Source organism: Pimephales promelas, chromosome 4 (genome assembly GCF_988280905.1).
Source record: "Pimephales promelas chromosome 4, fPimPro1.hap1.1, whole genome shotgun sequence".
In the NCBI taxonomy this organism is placed as follows: domain Eukaryota; kingdom Metazoa; phylum Chordata; class Actinopteri; order Cypriniformes; family Leuciscidae; genus Pimephales; species Pimephales promelas.
Window position 1 is genome coordinate 42,207,279 of NC_142772.1, and position 16,849 is coordinate 42,224,127.

Genomic DNA, 16,849 nt, shown 5'->3' on the forward strand with positions numbered 1-16,849 from the left:
GTCTTGACTCTTTAAATGCTCAAGATCTTTAATGCAGGATGGATTCTGATTGGCTATCAATCAGCTGTAAAAAAATGTTCTGAAAGTGATTCCAACGATCTCGTTTCTCTCTGCTGTTACCGTTATAGTTGTGCTGTGGACTCTAGAATTAAATCTTTATCGTTATCTTCTTTGGTGTGAATGGACCCACTAGTTGATTGGTCATTCAGACGAGTTACAGACTAATCCGTTTTGAAAATATTTGGTTTTGCAAATTGATGTCAGGGATTCCCAAACTTTTTTAGTCAGATGAATCTTTTTGACCTCAACTATTTACACGAAGAACCCTTTGAGTTTAAGTTAATATTTCTATAATTTAACACTTTGCGTGTTCACATTTCTCTGATGTCGGTTAATGTTCACATAACATGCAAGTAAACAAATACAATATTTCATCCTTTCATTCTTCATTTTTTTTTATTTAGTGTAATTTTGATTCTTTTTTTTAAATTGTATATTTAATTTGTTTAACGATTTAATTAATTATAAACTTTTCATCAGCTCATAAACCCTTGTTTTCATGAACCCTATTTTGGGAAACATATATCAACTCATTTGTTTTAAAAGAGCAATAAAAATTCTGTTTTCCATGCTAATTATCCTTTAAATATTTAAAAATATGCAGGCGTCATCAATGTAGTACCTTTGTAATTAGAATTTAACACATACATAGGTTTTTCTTTTATGTGTGTCTGTAGCATAAGTAAATATTAATATCTGAATCTAATGATGTGACTGTTATTTATTCATCTGTGGTGATGAATGAGTGACTGATGACTGCACAGCTCATGTTAGTGCTGATTAAAGGATTCGACTGAAGAACTGATCTGTGCACTGCTGCTTACAACTCACATCAAAGACCTCCGTCTCCTGACGCACAGTCATCAGAGAAATGAATAAAACATCGGCCTCTCTCTTATACGGCATGCACGTTGTTATACGCACACACACAGCGTCACAACTTTTGACTTTTCGTTTTGACTCGTCATATCGTTATATAAATTTTGCACTTGTCTTTTTCACCTTAACACAAATTTATGATGATTAAGTATACATGTCGATCAGTAGTTGACACTTTGTTTGCACCACCAATTTTTTATTTTTTTTTTTGGCTTCTTAACTGAATATTTGATCACAAATTCTACTAGTCATGAGGTGTTCTACTTTCACTCCAAATTTGGTGATTTTGTAGAAACTTGTAGAAGTTGTATTGCTCAAATGGCACCCCTGTTCATTTTTATTTTTAGTGAAATACATTGGATAGAAAAACAGAAGTTTACGTTTTTCCTCTTGAAATGTGGCTGGATCCCAGGGCTCCTTGTGTAAATTCTTTGTTAAAAAAAAATATTTTAGCTAATATGTTAGTATTATAATAATATTTTATTTGATAATGTTTGATTATTTACCAGACAGATTCTGTCCCAGGGATTTCAAGGTATATATTTTTAACATAGTACACAAGATGTAAAGAGTTCTACTGGGTATAAAGTGCTAATGTGCTCTTTGGCTAGTACAACTTGCAAAAAACATGAGGTCAAGGCTATAAAAATCTGAAACCTTTATTTATTCATGGCTATAACATTGCTATTAATAACATTCACATATGTTAATGTTATAGCCATGAATAATGAAAGGCTTTTTACATTTTATTCTACATTCCTGAGTGCCTTGGCCTCATGTATTTTTATCAGTCCATGCACTCCTTGAGAATCAAACCCATGACCTTTGCGTTGTTAGCACATGCTCTACTGTTATATACATCAACAGCTTCTATGAAGCATTATAGCTAATGTACTTGAGTCCCTTAGTCCAAACACTCACAAACTACATTAAATATTTGTATGCATTATAATTTCTATGTTTATAGCAATAAATTAAGTTGATTTATTTGTGTTATACTTAGAACCATTGGCTATAAATTATTAGTTTTATATTATACCCTTTCTTTAAACAATTACATATTTTGCAGTGCAATAATATAAAAAGAGAGCGTATTCAATTCAGTGGGTCTTATTAAAATAGGGGGAAATTGGATAGATAGATAGATGGATGGATGGATGGATGGATGGATGGATGGATGGATGGATGGATGGATGGATAGATAGATAGATAGCATTCTTTATTGCCATTGTACAATTTTACATACAATGAAATGTTTGGACTTTCCAACGTATACAGTTAAGAATACTTAAGTACATATTGTAATCGAAGGACATATTGTCCATTAATAAAGTTATCATCATTTCATTATAATTTAATAAAATTACTTTAATTTTATAATTCAATAACTTTATTATAATTAATATAATAATATAAAATAATAAATAACAATATTTTCCAATTTCCAGCTAAAAGAACTTATCAATCATTCAATCAAATTTTATTCTTAGAGCACCTTACAACAGCCAAAAGGTGCACAAGGCGCTTTCCAGTAAAAACATCAATAGACAACAATATATAAAAAACATAAGTGTACATAATAAGCAATTGAATCGAGACGGAAGCTACATGTTAAAAGCTTGTCTAAATGGATGTGCAATTTAAAAGTACTCAACGTGGTAATACTTTGTAGGTGAGGTTGATATATTATGTGTCATATATATATATACCGTTTAGTATTAGGCTTCTCATACTCTGTGTTGAGGTAACACATTACAAGTAGCGCAAGTTACAAAATCAGATTATTTTTCATGTAACTACTAGTAAAGTAACGCATTACTTTTAAAGTTGAAAGAAAATATTTAAGTTACATTTTCAAATAAGTAATGCAAGTTACTCTGTTTTCCCATTTGGTGTTGAGAGAAATTGAGAGTAAGTCTGCTGGATCATTTCACTTTTGGTGTGAAAGGGACTTTACATTTGTCAAAAATAGTGCCCAGGTGAAAAACAGTAACGCATGCAATCACTTTCCATAAAAAGTAACTAAAAAACGCAATGAGTTACTTTTTTTAGGCGGTTACGCAATATTGTAAGCCATTTCTTTTAAAAGTAACTTTCCCCAACATTACTCATATTTAAGTCTGAAATTTAAATTTGTGATCTTACCCCAGTTAGCCCACCCCTAGTGCCTGGATGTCCTGGCATGTGTTGGTGTGATTTCACGTGTTCGAGGAGGTTCCTCCATATGTGGGAGGCCTGTGGTTTAAGAGCACGGACCGTATGCAGACACTTAGGTCTAGAGTGTTTCTCTCACCCACGTGTCAAACATATGTTTTATTCAAAGGTTTGCTGCACCTCACACACGCATGTGCGCGCATTTACAGATAAATTAGTAATGCCGATAGCTTTCCACTGGGACCTGGTGGGACAAGGTGTTATATAGAGGAAAAGTCAGTCTAATGAAGTCTCTCATACATACCCATGAAGTCTCTCTCTCTCTCTCTCCCCCCCCCATCTCACCCCTCCACTAATCTGGCTCAACCTACTCGCTAATCTCTCACAATGCAGCCATAGATTTACAGTTATTCCTACCGGCTTTCCAAATCGATGTGTTGTTATTAGATGGACTCTCACTGTTGGGCTCTTACAACCTGTTGGTTCCACATTGCATCATCTCACCTCCTCTGCCCCCCTCCGGTCTTTTCCTGAAGCGGGACTCCTGACTCCGTTTGCTGGAATCTTATTGGATGCAGGTCTTTGGATCTCGGCCTATGAGCGTATAGGAAAATGCTGTCGTGTTCAGAGGCACCGTTTGAAGCGAAGGTAGAAGGCGGCAACTCGATGCGTAAGTTTGAAAGTGACAGAAACAGAAAAAGGAGAGAGACAGACAGATAGGCAGACAGACATGATGCAACTAGAAGACATCGTTCTGTCTGTTGCTGGTGGAACAGGTTAACCAATCGTGTTTGGCTTGGTGAAATTATAGATCTTCATTAGAGGAATGCTTTGGGTCCAATGCAAGTGAAGCTTTATCAACAATATCGAAAACATTCTGAAATAAAAATGTATGCAAAGTAACCATCCATCAGTTTGTAAAATTAAATCTTGTTCACAATAATGGGGCATGGGATTCTGTGGGGGTTAAAAGCACAAATGTAAAGCTTGTATTTTTGTTAAAGCACATATTAATTATTCTGTACAAATTTGTTATTTGAGCTGTCTAAATCTTTCCTTCAGAGGCAGGACTACTGTTTTAGGTGGATGACTTTATAGTGAATGGATGTGTACTTTACGCATAGTTGCGTCATGTCGCCTGCTGGCATTCTGGTGTGTATGAGCAAAACGTTGCAGGGGTTGCCAGAATTATATGGCATTATAAGGTGGGAGATGGAGAATATAAGTTTACATTGGCAATGTGTTCAAGTGATTCTATCACACTAGTCTAAAATGTGATGAATCTTAAATAGTGTCAGATAGGGGTGTAACAATATATCATGTCACAATGTATCGCAATACAAAAATGCAATATATTATGGATGTATGTATTGTATGGTGCACCCAAAATAAAAATTACTTTGTGAGGAAAAAAAGTAAAGTTTTCAGAGTTTTAGTGTCAGTAATACATTAAACTTTTTAAAATTTATATGCATTAACATACATTAAACATTTATTCATTTAGCTGACGCTTAGTTTTATCCAAAGCAACTTACAATTGCTATATATGTCAGAGGTCGCATGCCTCTGGAGCAACTAGGGGTTAAGTGTCTTGCTCAGGGACACATTGGACACAGGCAGATATTAAAAACAGTGGAATTGCTCAGAAATGCAGACTAAACACTAAACAAGACTTTGCAGATAATGAATGAGAAAACCAGGCTTATATGCATGGCTCCAGACTAACTTTTTTCACCTCCGTCCTGGAACTGTCCGAAAGTGAATGTCAATCGCCCCAAAATAGAAATTTAGTTTCTGTAGTACTTTGTTATTATCATCCATAGCTGTTAGTTAACTAAAACAATTCAGATGACTAAAATATGATTGTTTAGTTCAACTGTAATCCATTAATTTAGAATTTCTCTAAAATTTTAAATTGATATGTTTGCACCAGCTCTGTAATTCGGCACTCTAGTACCGGTCACATCACTTTTATTTATATAACACTTTATACAATAGATTGCTTAAAATCAAGCAGCTTTACCGTATTAAACATGAGGCCTTTGATTTAGCTTGAAGTATATCTTGCCCTTTAAGAACCCCTGTAGAGTAGCGCCTTAAGAATACGTTTCAAGAGAAACAGCCAGAAACGACTTTGAGGCAAAACGTTGGTTCCTCTCTAGTACTTTTAAAGAAGATTAATAAACAAACACATACCATGTTCTTTTGGACCAGATATTAAGGGAGGTAAAATTATGAACTCACCAGTGACCGACAAACTAGAGCAGACATTGTGCAATAGCTATGCAGGCAAACATGGAAAGTAGCCTACGAGATTATAGTCTATCTTCCACTCAACGAAGTGTGAAAGTTCATGTTCTTTATAGTTTAGGCTAAGTATTTTTCTCCATAAGCCAATAATTGCTCTGGAACGAATGGGTTTTGTGACTGCATTGTGCAGAAATCTGTATATTTTTATTGGATGACTGTGAACTCTGATTCACCTTTATGCCAATTAAAAGCTTTAACCGTCACAATCAGAACATGCTTTACGTGTACGTCCAGTTTAGGCTTCTTCTGCCTTTCAGCTTTGCTACCCGCAATCTAATTGATTTCTGCCGTATTAATTCAATAATTAAATGGCCCAAGGCATGAAGTAGGAAGATTTCAGTCATTTGGTCAGAGGATTGAAAGTACCTCAGTCATGATTTAATGTAAATTTGGTTGAGGATGACACTGGGTCCAGTGCTGCCTGCAATGACCTTCATCACTTTTGGTCATGGCACTGGTATAGCAAAGTTAGGTTAGGTTAGGTAGTTTTTATTTCGTACCCGCAGGTAAAATTGTATTACAGATAAAAAAGTATTCGGTCATCCACATAAAACATACAATACAAATATTTCACGTAGCCTACAAATGAACAAATGGACAACTAGACTTCATGACAAACTGCGCCTTGACACATACGTTATCCGTATTAACTGTCAAGTGCTAAAAACTACTCTCTTATCATTTAGTAATTCAATTGCGGCTGGAACAAAAGTATTCTTATATCGTCTTGTTTTCCATCTCAAAGCCGCAAAACGGCGACCAGACGGAAGTAACTTAAAATCATTCCTTAGGGGATGCGACTGATCACTCAAGACAGCACTTGCTTTCCGATACAGCTGATCTGTGTATACATTTCCTAGGTTCCTTTGATTTACTCCAATTATTTTACTCGCCCATCTTACAATTTGGTTTAGGGAGTTTCTGTTCTTCACTGACAGACTTCCATACCACACCACTATGGAAAAAGACATAAGAGATTCAATAAAAGCGAAATAAAACAAACTCAGCATACGTCTGTCGATGTGAAATTTTGCAAGTTTCCTAAGGCATCTCAAACGTTGATGACCCTTTTTACAGACCATGTCACAGTTAGATTCAAATGAAAGTTTTGAATCTATAATTGTACCCAGATATTTAAAACTCTCCACCTGTTCCACAGTCTGTCCTTTAATAATCGTAGTAACGTGATCAACGGTGCGTGTTCTAAAATCAATTATCATGTCTTTCGTTTTGGTAGTGTTTAACTTTAAATGGGAATCATCGCACCAGGTCACAAAATCCTCCACAACTGGACCATGACCCGACTCGTCCCCTTGTAGCAGACTAACTATCACTGTATCATCGGCAAACTTAACTAATATCCTATTTTCATATCCACTTTGACACATATTAGTATACAAAATGTATAGTAAGGGCGAAAGAACACAACCTTGTGGTGCTCCTGTAGATAAAAATAGTACATCAGAAAAACTGCCATTCACTTTGACCCTCTGCATTCTATTTGTTAAAAAATCCAGTAGCCATCCCACTAAATTGTGGTTCAACTTATAATACTCTAACAATCTTCTGGCTAGGATGTGGGGTTGTATAGTGTTAAAAGCGGAAGAGAAGTCTATGAACAACAGTCTTGCATGGGTATTTTTCCCCTCTAGATGCTTAGTCAATAAATTTAACAGCATAAGTGAAGCATCCTCAACACTTCTGTTCGCTCTATATGCAAATTGCATGGGATCGAGGGCTTGTCCAGTCTTACTTAATAACTCAGACTTCACCAGTTTCTCAAATGATTTCATTACCAATGAGGTGAGGGCTACTGGTCTCAGATCATTTAACACCTTAGGCTTATTGCATTTAGGAACTGGAATAATAAAAGACTTTTTCCACAGACTAGGTACCTTTTGTTCACGTAATGACCGATTAAAAATATCACAAAATATAGAAGTTAGTTGCCTTGCACAGTGCTTTAATATGCTCCCACATATATAGTCTGGACCAGGACTCTTATTCACCCTAGTGGAGAGAAACATTTTCTCTACTACAGCCTGTTCTAAGACTATGTGGGAATCATCCTTACACAGCCATCGAATTTCTTCTACTTCATTTTTAAAATCAAAACTTTCAAATCTTGCGTAAAACATATTAAGAGCATTTGAAAGGTCATCATTTGATCTAAAACCACCAATACACACAGTGTTCTTATTTACATTGTCCTGTATTCCTGCAATTTTCTTCATACCAGACCAAGCAGAGCCTAAGTAATTCTCTGCCAAGTTTTTTTCTAACCTAACTTTATATACTTGTTTGGCTTTGAAGATCTCCATTCTGACTTCTTTCCTTGCTGTTATCCTTTCTAGGTTATCCCCTTGTTTGTAGGCTAGCTTCTTATTTAGCAAACTTGTTTTAACTGATTTTGACATCCATGGTCTGGTATTTGGGAAAACCTTAAATTTACGTGTAGGCACAATCATATCCTCGCAAAAAGTTATGTATGAGCTTACAACATCTGTCAAGTCATCAATATGTTCACAAGAGTCTTTGAAGACCTCCCAGTCCGTACAGTCAAAGCACCCTTGCAAACGGGCGATTGAGTCTTCTGACCACATTTTGACTTCTCTTATCTGAGGTTTTTCTCTCTTAAATAAGGGTCTATAAATAGGAAGGAGCTGCACACAGTTATGATCGGCAGATCCAAGTGCCGACAATGGTACAGACCTATATGCCCCCTTTATGTTCCCATAACAGAGATCAAGTGTCTTATATTGTCTTGTCTGGCATGTAATGTATTGGTAAAAATTCGGCAGAGTCTTTTTAAGTGACACATGATTAAAATCTCCCAAAATGAAATTCGGCGCCTCTGGTGAAATATTTTGAAGTTCTTGAACAACATCAGATACAATGTTCGATGCAATGACGTTGTTTGCTTTTGGGTGAATGTACACAATAGTTATAAAAATTTGTGGAAATTCCCGTGGCAAATAAAATGGACGAAGGGATACTGATAACAACTCAACATCGGGTGTACAAATGTTCTCCCGAATAGTCACCGCAGTACAGTACCGCTTGTTGACATAAAGGCACACACCCCCACCGCGGGATTTACCTGTGATTTCTGCACTCCTGTCCGTGCGAAACGGGGTGCCAAACCCATCAATACACAAGTCATTATCCAAATCCTGTTCAGTAAGCCAGGATTCTGTGAATGCCATAGCACAGCTGTTTCTATAATCCTGCAGAAAACGAACATTTCCCTGCAACTCGTCAAGTTTGTTCCGTAATGACTGTACGTTACCCAGAATCATTGACGGCAGGGAAATACGGGTGAGCTGTTTGCGCCGTAGTCGTTGGCGAACACCTCCCTTTTTTCCCCGCTTCCTTTTCTTGACTTTCACTGCGTTGTCTCTCGATGTAGAATTACAATTTTCCCTCCGAAGTATGCCGCCTGGAAGTTGAAAAAGCGGGTGCTGACCAATAAGTAGACTCGGCGTGTTCCAAGCCAATAGCTGATCTCTGGTATAATGAATCCGTGAAGCCGGAGCCGTAGTTCCAAGACAAACGAGATTCAAGTCCAAGAATATCCAACACGCGATTAAAAGTATCAGCTCCATTTGTCCCAACGGATAGATTTGTATTAAGCACACTTAGTCATGAGAACACAAACAAATTTAAACATAAAACATGCACGGAAATACCATAAAATAACACAAATAGGACGCCGAGTTTTTCCTTCTGCTGGTCGCCGCTCGCGCATGCGCAAAGTGGTTTATGATCGGAGCTAGTAAAAAAACAGCAAGTTTGAACCTCAGAATTGCACACTATACTTGAGAAACATCTTTCCTTATCACATGATTTCACCAAACCTTTCTGTTCCCATCCATCCATGCATGCACACACACATACATACATACATACATACACACACAGACTGACTGACTGTAGGAAGGTGGCTCCAGAGTTGTTCTTGTTGATGCGGGTTGTGTTTTATTCATAGGACATGAGCTGGGCAGTAATGTTGATCATATTCATAATGAATGTACAGATGGATATTAGCCCATGTGTTCAGTCTCTATATCGGATACACAGTACTTTCAGCACCTTTTGTTCCTGGGTCAATGGCCGCTTGTGTGTCAGATGTCTGATGACTTAGTAGGCAGTGTTACATGCAGGTGGCCAGTGTGTGTGTACATGCTAGCATGATGAGCAATGCTGCCAGACGTTGAGCTGTCTTCCCATAATGGCTTACCAAGCTGCCCCCACTACAAAAACACATTTGTGTCACACCAGTTTACCATCGCAAACAAGTGTGCATGTTCAAACATGCGGGGAACTACAAGCTATGTAGGATTTGATGGGAAGGGCATATTTCGGTATTTAGCATTGTACAGAATTGTTCTACACTCACTCGTATCGGTATGTTTGTTAGTGTGATCTATTCTGTGCACTATTATTTTTTACAAAATAGTTAGTATTTACAAAATAGTAATATATTTTTTTTAAATTTAGTTTAGGTTTACCTCAATATTTGTGTGTGTGATTAGCTGGTGTATAGCCTACTAGTCAAAGATCTAGACAGATCATTTAAAGATTGCTAGCCTGGTTAAAACCAGACCATTCTCAGTTGTTATTGAGTCATAGTCTGGAAAAACGTCATAGACAAATCATTACCAGAGGGGCGTCACCAACGGATGTCGCGGATAGACCTAAAACCAATCAGAGCGATGAAAGAGATGACGTATGCAGAGCGGTTGTTCTTTACTCGGTTTTTAACAAAAAGGAAATGTGTAAATCGCTTAAAACAGACGCGATACAGCTGATTCGAACGAGTGATGTTCGACGGCGGCATCCATCTTTGTAATGTAGACTACAAAATCTGCTTCAATATCGTTTCTGATTGATGTCTCGATTTCGACGGATTTGAAATGGGCTAAAAGATTGTGGGTTCACACAACAAAAGTGTTTGAACCACAATATGTGTTTTGTCATCATTAACTCACCTTGATGTAGTTTAAACCATAGATTTTCTTCTTTGTAACACAAAAGGAACGATTCTAATGAATATCCTGGTCACTCAATATTGTGCAAGTTGATGAGGACTGGGACAGTTAAGCTCCAAAATGAATAATAATAATAAAAAACACACACTATAAAATATTCAAAACTACTGTAGTCCGCCACACTTATGCTAATATTCTATATTAAAAAATGAAAACATTTTGGGCTATGATCATTACACAAAACAATCTTTTGTGTCTTTTCTTGTCTTTATTCAAACAATCAAGTAAGAAAAAGTCATACTGGTTTAAATGACGTGAGGGTGAATAAATGATGACAGAACTTTCACTTTTGGTTTAACTAATCATTAAGTCACTTTTTTCTTCTAATGACTCTCACCTGACTTGAACTGACATCTTTAATCCTCTCCATTCTGTCCGCAGACAAAGCAGATAAATGCCGGGCCTGCTGAATGAAGGCGAGCAGAAGCACGTCGCCATCAGAGGTTCTGTCTAACTCATGATGCCGTCGTCCACACGGAAGCCAGGAGTGAAAGACCCGGATGTGGCCAGCCTCTTTTTCAAAGATGACCCGGAAGAAGTCTTCTGCGATCTACACGAGATCGGCCATGGGAGTTTCGGAGCAGTGTACTTTGTGAGTATAGAAATGTTGAGGAAACATGTTTTTCTTTTCTTTTTTCAGCTGCATCTGTTTTCTAGAATAGGGGAAAATGTGATGATGATCTCATTTGCATCTCAATCCTTTACTCTCCACTTTATCTACAGTGTACTTTTCAATCTCGTTTTAAAATATTGAATTATTTTCTCTACATTATAGTAATGTTTCTTCACTTTTTCTAAGTTCTGTAGAAGACGAAAGGCAAACAGTAAGAGACCAGAATAGCTTTTAATAGTTTTTTTTTTGTCTTATTCACCCCTTTAGTCAGTTCTTAACTGTAGTTAAACTTGGAGGCCGTCAATTCATTTTGGAAACTGCACCACAGTGCAGCAGTTTTGTCAAATACAAGAACTGCAGCCTCATGACAAGTTCTTGTGCATTTCTTAATCTGGGAACTTATAGCATAAAGCCTTTGATTCCAAATCTGTGGCAAGACTGGAATCCGTCGTGCAAATCCCCCCCTTCTCTCTGATTCTCTCTCTTTTTCTCAAATACACTGACTCGCGTGCACACACTCACATGCGGACTGCCCATCCAGATGTAGGGCTGGTCTCGAGGGGAAAGAATAACTAGGAGACGCTGCTCTTAAGACAGATGTTCAGTCCGTTTAAATGCGAGGGCCAGCTGGCCCCATGTTGCAGAAAAGACCAAGATTACTCATGTCTGCCTTACAGACTTCTGTTGGCGATTACAATTGACAAACAATGGCATTCCTGACTTACCACACACATTTAAAAGGTTAGGTTCAGTAAGAATTGTTTTGTTTTTTTTAAGAAATTAATACTTTAATTCAGCAAGCACATTAAATTGAGCAAAGGTGACATATTTGGGGTGAAAAGAAATTAGTTTTCACAAAAATAAGCAGCAGCACAGCTGTTTGATAGAAATAAGAAATGTTTCTTGAGCATAAAATCAGATGATAAAGGATCATCTGACAATGAAGACTGGAGTAATGATGTTTTCCATTACATGAATAATTTACATTATGAAAATAGTTTTTATTTATTTAATATTTTATTTTGTTCAATTGTAATAATATTCCACAATATTACTTTTTTTTATTCAAAGATGCACAATATGTATGTGACCATATTATTTAAGGCCAGTATTGCCTTTACATTTTCCACATTATGTTGTTTTTGGACTTCAGTGCAAACTGATAATATTTTACATGCTTGGTTTAAGCAGTATTAAACAGTAAACGTCAAAAATAGTATAAAAATAAAAATGGTTTTGGTTTCCCACAGGCCCGAAACTCCTATTCCCACGAGGTGGTGGCCATTAAGAAGATGTCCTACAATGGCAAGCAGACCACTGAGGTGAGAGACAAACTCTACTGTCATCAGCTCTGATAGTTTGACTCTATATTTGAACGTGTTAGTGTTTTACTCTCTACATAAAGCAGTTCTTCAATGTTAAGCAAACCTTCTCATAATGTCCTTGACCTTGTAGATAATAAAATCAAAACATTTATTTATTCAGTAGTTTTTGGTGGCTGTTGTGACAGTGTCTTTGGCGATATTGTTTCAATGTAAGTTTATGATGGATGGATGGATGGATAGATAGATGGTTATAAGAATAGACAAAATGACAGATGGATGGATGGATGGTTATAAGGATAGATGGATGAATGGATGGATGGCTATAAGGATGGTTGGATGGATGGATGGATGGATGGATGGATGGATGGATGGATGGATGGATGGATGGATGGATAGATAGATAGATAGATAGATAGATAGATAGATAGATAGATAGATAGATAGATAGATAGATAGATAGATAGATAGATAGATAGATAGATAGATAGATAGATAGATAGATAGATAGATAGATAGTTATAAGAATAGACAAAATGACAGATGGATGGATGGATGGATGGTTATAAGGATAGATGGATGAATGGATGGATGGCTATAAGGATGGTTGGATGGATGGATGGATTCATTGATGGATGGATGTTATAAGGATAGGTGGATAAATGGATGGATGGCTATAAGGATGGTTGGATGGATGGATGGATGGATAGATGACTGGATGGATGGATGGATGGATGGATGAACAAATAGATGGATGAACAAATAGATGGATGAATAGATAGATAGATAGATAGATAGATAGATAGATAGATAGATAGATAGATAGATAGATAGATAGATAGATAGATAGATAGATAGATAGATAGATGTGTGGGTAGATGGATAGAAAGGATGATTGATGGATGGATGGTTATATGGATGGATGGATGGTTATAAGGACAGATAGATAGACAGACAGAGAAACGGACAGACGGGTGGATGGATGGTTATATGGATGGATTGATAGATCGACAAAATGATGGACGGACTGATGGGTGGAGGCTCTTTAGTTATCGGTATCGAATATCAGTAGAAGCCAAAAGTACTGATGTTCAAATTGTATATTTGTGTGTTTCATTGGGTTCCCCTGTTCAGAAGTGGCAGGACATCATTAAAGAGGTGAAGTTTTTGGAACAGCTACGACACCCAAACACCATTGAATACAAAGGCTGCTACTTGAAGGACAACACAGCATGGGTTTGTACTGCCATTAAGAGTGATAAAACCGTTTTCCTAGTTCACAAACACGTTGCTATTTATAAGAACTATTTTTAGCTTAGTTTACTTTTAAGTTTATTCCCAGAATTAACCATACCTGCTTTTCCCAATAATCTTGTCTGCGTTTTTCATTCAGCTTGTGATGGAGTATTGTCTCGGCTCCGCTTCAGACTTGTTAGAGGGTGAGTTCACACACTTTCTTTCGTACAGTGCACACCCCCAGTATGCATTCACACAGAGGAACAGTAATTGTTCGAGCTGTCATGTGTTTTTTAGTCAGTGTTGAAGGCCTTTATTAACTACATCCCAGACACGTTATAAAGCCCATTGTGTTTTATTTCCAGTGTCACTACTAAACTGCCATTGCATTCATGTTTTTGTTTCCTTCAGATGTTGTCATGGCAACATGTACAGCTTTAATGATAGACTGTTGGTTTCAATTATCGCTCCATATGTGTGTGTAAAAGAACTAGTTTCCAGTTTAACTTGCCATTGTCATTTTATGAGTCTGATTAATTCGAGGCGGTTTTCCAATCAAGTTCTCAGGCCTTGTCTATAAGAGGATAATGTATCTAAATGTCACGTCAGTTCGCTCTGTTGTTTTGACACTTTTTTTTTCTTTTTTTGAGCACCACACTTATAGTAACAACAAATGTTGTTATGCACATGTTAAGATCAAGCATCTTTCTTTTCTTTTTGTCCAGTTCACAAGAAACCCCTCCAAGAGGTTGAAATTGCTGCCATAACCCACGGTGCCTTGCTAGGACTGGCTTACCTACATTCCCATAACATGATACACAGGTGAGTCGCCACCTGACTGAGGCCCGTTTGCACATGATCAGCATTCCTCAATATGCATGAAATGCTGATAAATATGCGTTTATATGCTTACCGTAAAGCATTGCTATTTTTCTCCTTTTTTGCACCTCTAACTTTGTTTGCAATGAACATATTTGCTCTTCGTTTTGTATCGTTTTTAATTTTCAGCATTGGTCTGACTAGCATGATATTATTGAAAAATGGATTACATCAATTGATCTATTTTTTAAATTGATTGTGTGTGTGTGTGTGTGTGTGTTAGTGTTTTAAAGCAGTAGTTCACTTTTAAAAAAACTTTTGCTGATGATTTACTCACCCCCATGTTATCCAAGATATCCATGTCTTTCTTTCTTCAGTCGAAAAGAAATTAAGGGTTTTTCAGGATTTTTCTCCATATAATACTCTTTACTGGGCACCAAATAGTTCTAGGTCCAAAAGACAGTTTCAGTGCAAACTGCAAACTGTTGAAAGGGCTTTAAATGATTCCAGACGATGAATAAGGGTCTTATCAAGCGAAACGATCGCTCATTTCATAAATAAATAACAAAGTTTAAGATTTAGAAGCTCAAATGCTCGCCTTGCTCTGTTCTGTGTGACTCTCCTGTTTGAGCTCATTCATCAAAATGAAGAATCTTTTTCCGAGTCAATTCGTTCATTTCGTTCGTTGAATGAACCAAATGACTCGAAAAAAGATTTCACAGAACAGAGCAAGGCGACCATTTGAGCTTATAAAACTTAAACTTTGTTTTTGTTTTTTTTAAATGAGTGATCGTTTCGTTTGATAAGAGCCTTATTCATCGTCTGGAATCGTTTAAAGCCCTTTGAACAGTTTGCAGATTGCACTGAAACTGAAATTTGGACCTTGAACCGTTTGGTACCCACTGAAGTTCATTATATGGAGAAAAATCCTGGAATGTTTTCATCAAAAACCTTAATTTCTTTTCGACTGAAGAAAGAAAGACATGGACATCTTGGATGACACGGGGTGAGTAAATGATCAGCAAAAATTTTTTTTAAAAGTGAACTAGTCCTTACCTAAGTGTGTGTGCTCTTCAGTTTCAGGTTTCAAAGTACAAAATCATTTTAATTATGTAAAGTACTAATCCATGACACGTCAATACCACGTCAATACCATTTATTGTCACTTTTGTAACTATTGTAACTGCTTTACAGCATGCAAGTTCTTATCTGTTTTGTTATTTTTACTTTTGCTTTCTTTCTAATTTTTTTAAAATGTATTTTCTTTTACTGTTATTATTCAGTGTTTGTAGACTAGATTGATATAATTGAAAACTGATTATATCAAAGCTTAATTTTTGTTCTAGTTCAGAATGTGTACTCTTCGGTTTCAGGGTACTAAACTGTTATAATTACACATCCGCGTATCAGCATACCCTTTTCTGTCATTCTTTATTGAACTGAGTTATTATGTTTTATTAGCTTCCAGTAACACAGTGCCATGAGACACAGAGACACTTGCCATTGCATGATGTGGTAACATGATACTACAGTATGCCTGTACTATCTGTCTGCAACGCTCTCTCTCTCTGTATGATTTTGCTTAGAGATGTGAAGGCTGGTAATATCCTGCTGACAGAGCCGGGTCAGGTCAAGCTGGCTGATTTTGGCTCCGCTTCCATTGCCTCTCCTGCCAACTCCTTTGTGGGAACCCCATATTGGTTTGTACCACACATATTGACATTTAAGATGATGTCACATCCTGATAAACCAGGGGGATTAAACAATTGTGTGTTTTTCTACCACAGGATGGCCCCAGAAGTGATTTTAGCCATGGATGAGGGTCAGTATGAGGGGAAGGTGGATGTCTGGTCTTTGGGGATCACTTGCATAGAGCTGGGTTAGTCGCTATGTTTTTAAACTTTATATTTCATCCATTTTCCTGTGCTTTAAACCAATGTTTAGAAGCTGTTAACCATTCACTGTGTTGTTACATCAAAACTATAGCTAATGCCCTTTGACCTTTATTCATATTGTAATATGACTGTTTTCCTTATGTTATTAGATTTTGTATTTATATTATCATAAATTAAACATGGTAGACAAAAATTTTAGCAATATTTTCTTTTATAATAGACAGATGTGTTTTTTATTTTTTTTAAATATTTTAAGGACTTTTTTTCTTTGTGATTTCATAACATAATCTGTATGTCATTTTACTCTCATTTTAATTAATTTAGAACGTGCTGCATTTGCAAAGTATGCATGTTAAAGCTCAATATTAGTTCTAGAATCCCAATATTGGGACACTTTTTCAAAATCATAAAATTGAATTTTAATTTTCACATAAGAGAATCATCATGTACAGTACACCACCGCTATGAACATACATGTACATTGAAGTGAAATTGTATTAGCATAATCGT

General features: G+C 36.6%; 1 protein-coding gene across 3 annotated transcripts in view; it reads left to right on the top strand.

Moving 5' to 3' along the window:
• The window catches only part of taok3a (TAO kinase 3a), a 71,931-nt gene that overhangs the window by 29,315 nt on the left and 25,767 nt on the right, over positions 1-16,849 (top strand). For all 3 annotated transcript variants that reach the window (XM_039658848.2, XM_039658847.2, XM_039658849.2), the window contains exons 2-8: positions 10,836-11,046; positions 12,318-12,389; positions 13,524-13,625; positions 13,783-13,828; positions 14,351-14,447; positions 16,031-16,144; positions 16,232-16,323. In XM_039658848.2, coding sequence (XP_039514782.1) covers positions 10,912-11,046; positions 12,318-12,389; positions 13,524-13,625; positions 13,783-13,828; positions 14,351-14,447; positions 16,031-16,144; positions 16,232-16,323 — 658 coding nt within the window. In that variant the 5' untranslated portion in view covers positions 10,836-10,911. The remainder of the gene's footprint in view (positions 1-10,835; positions 11,047-12,317; positions 12,390-13,523; positions 13,626-13,782; positions 13,829-14,350; positions 14,448-16,030; positions 16,145-16,231; positions 16,324-16,849) is intronic.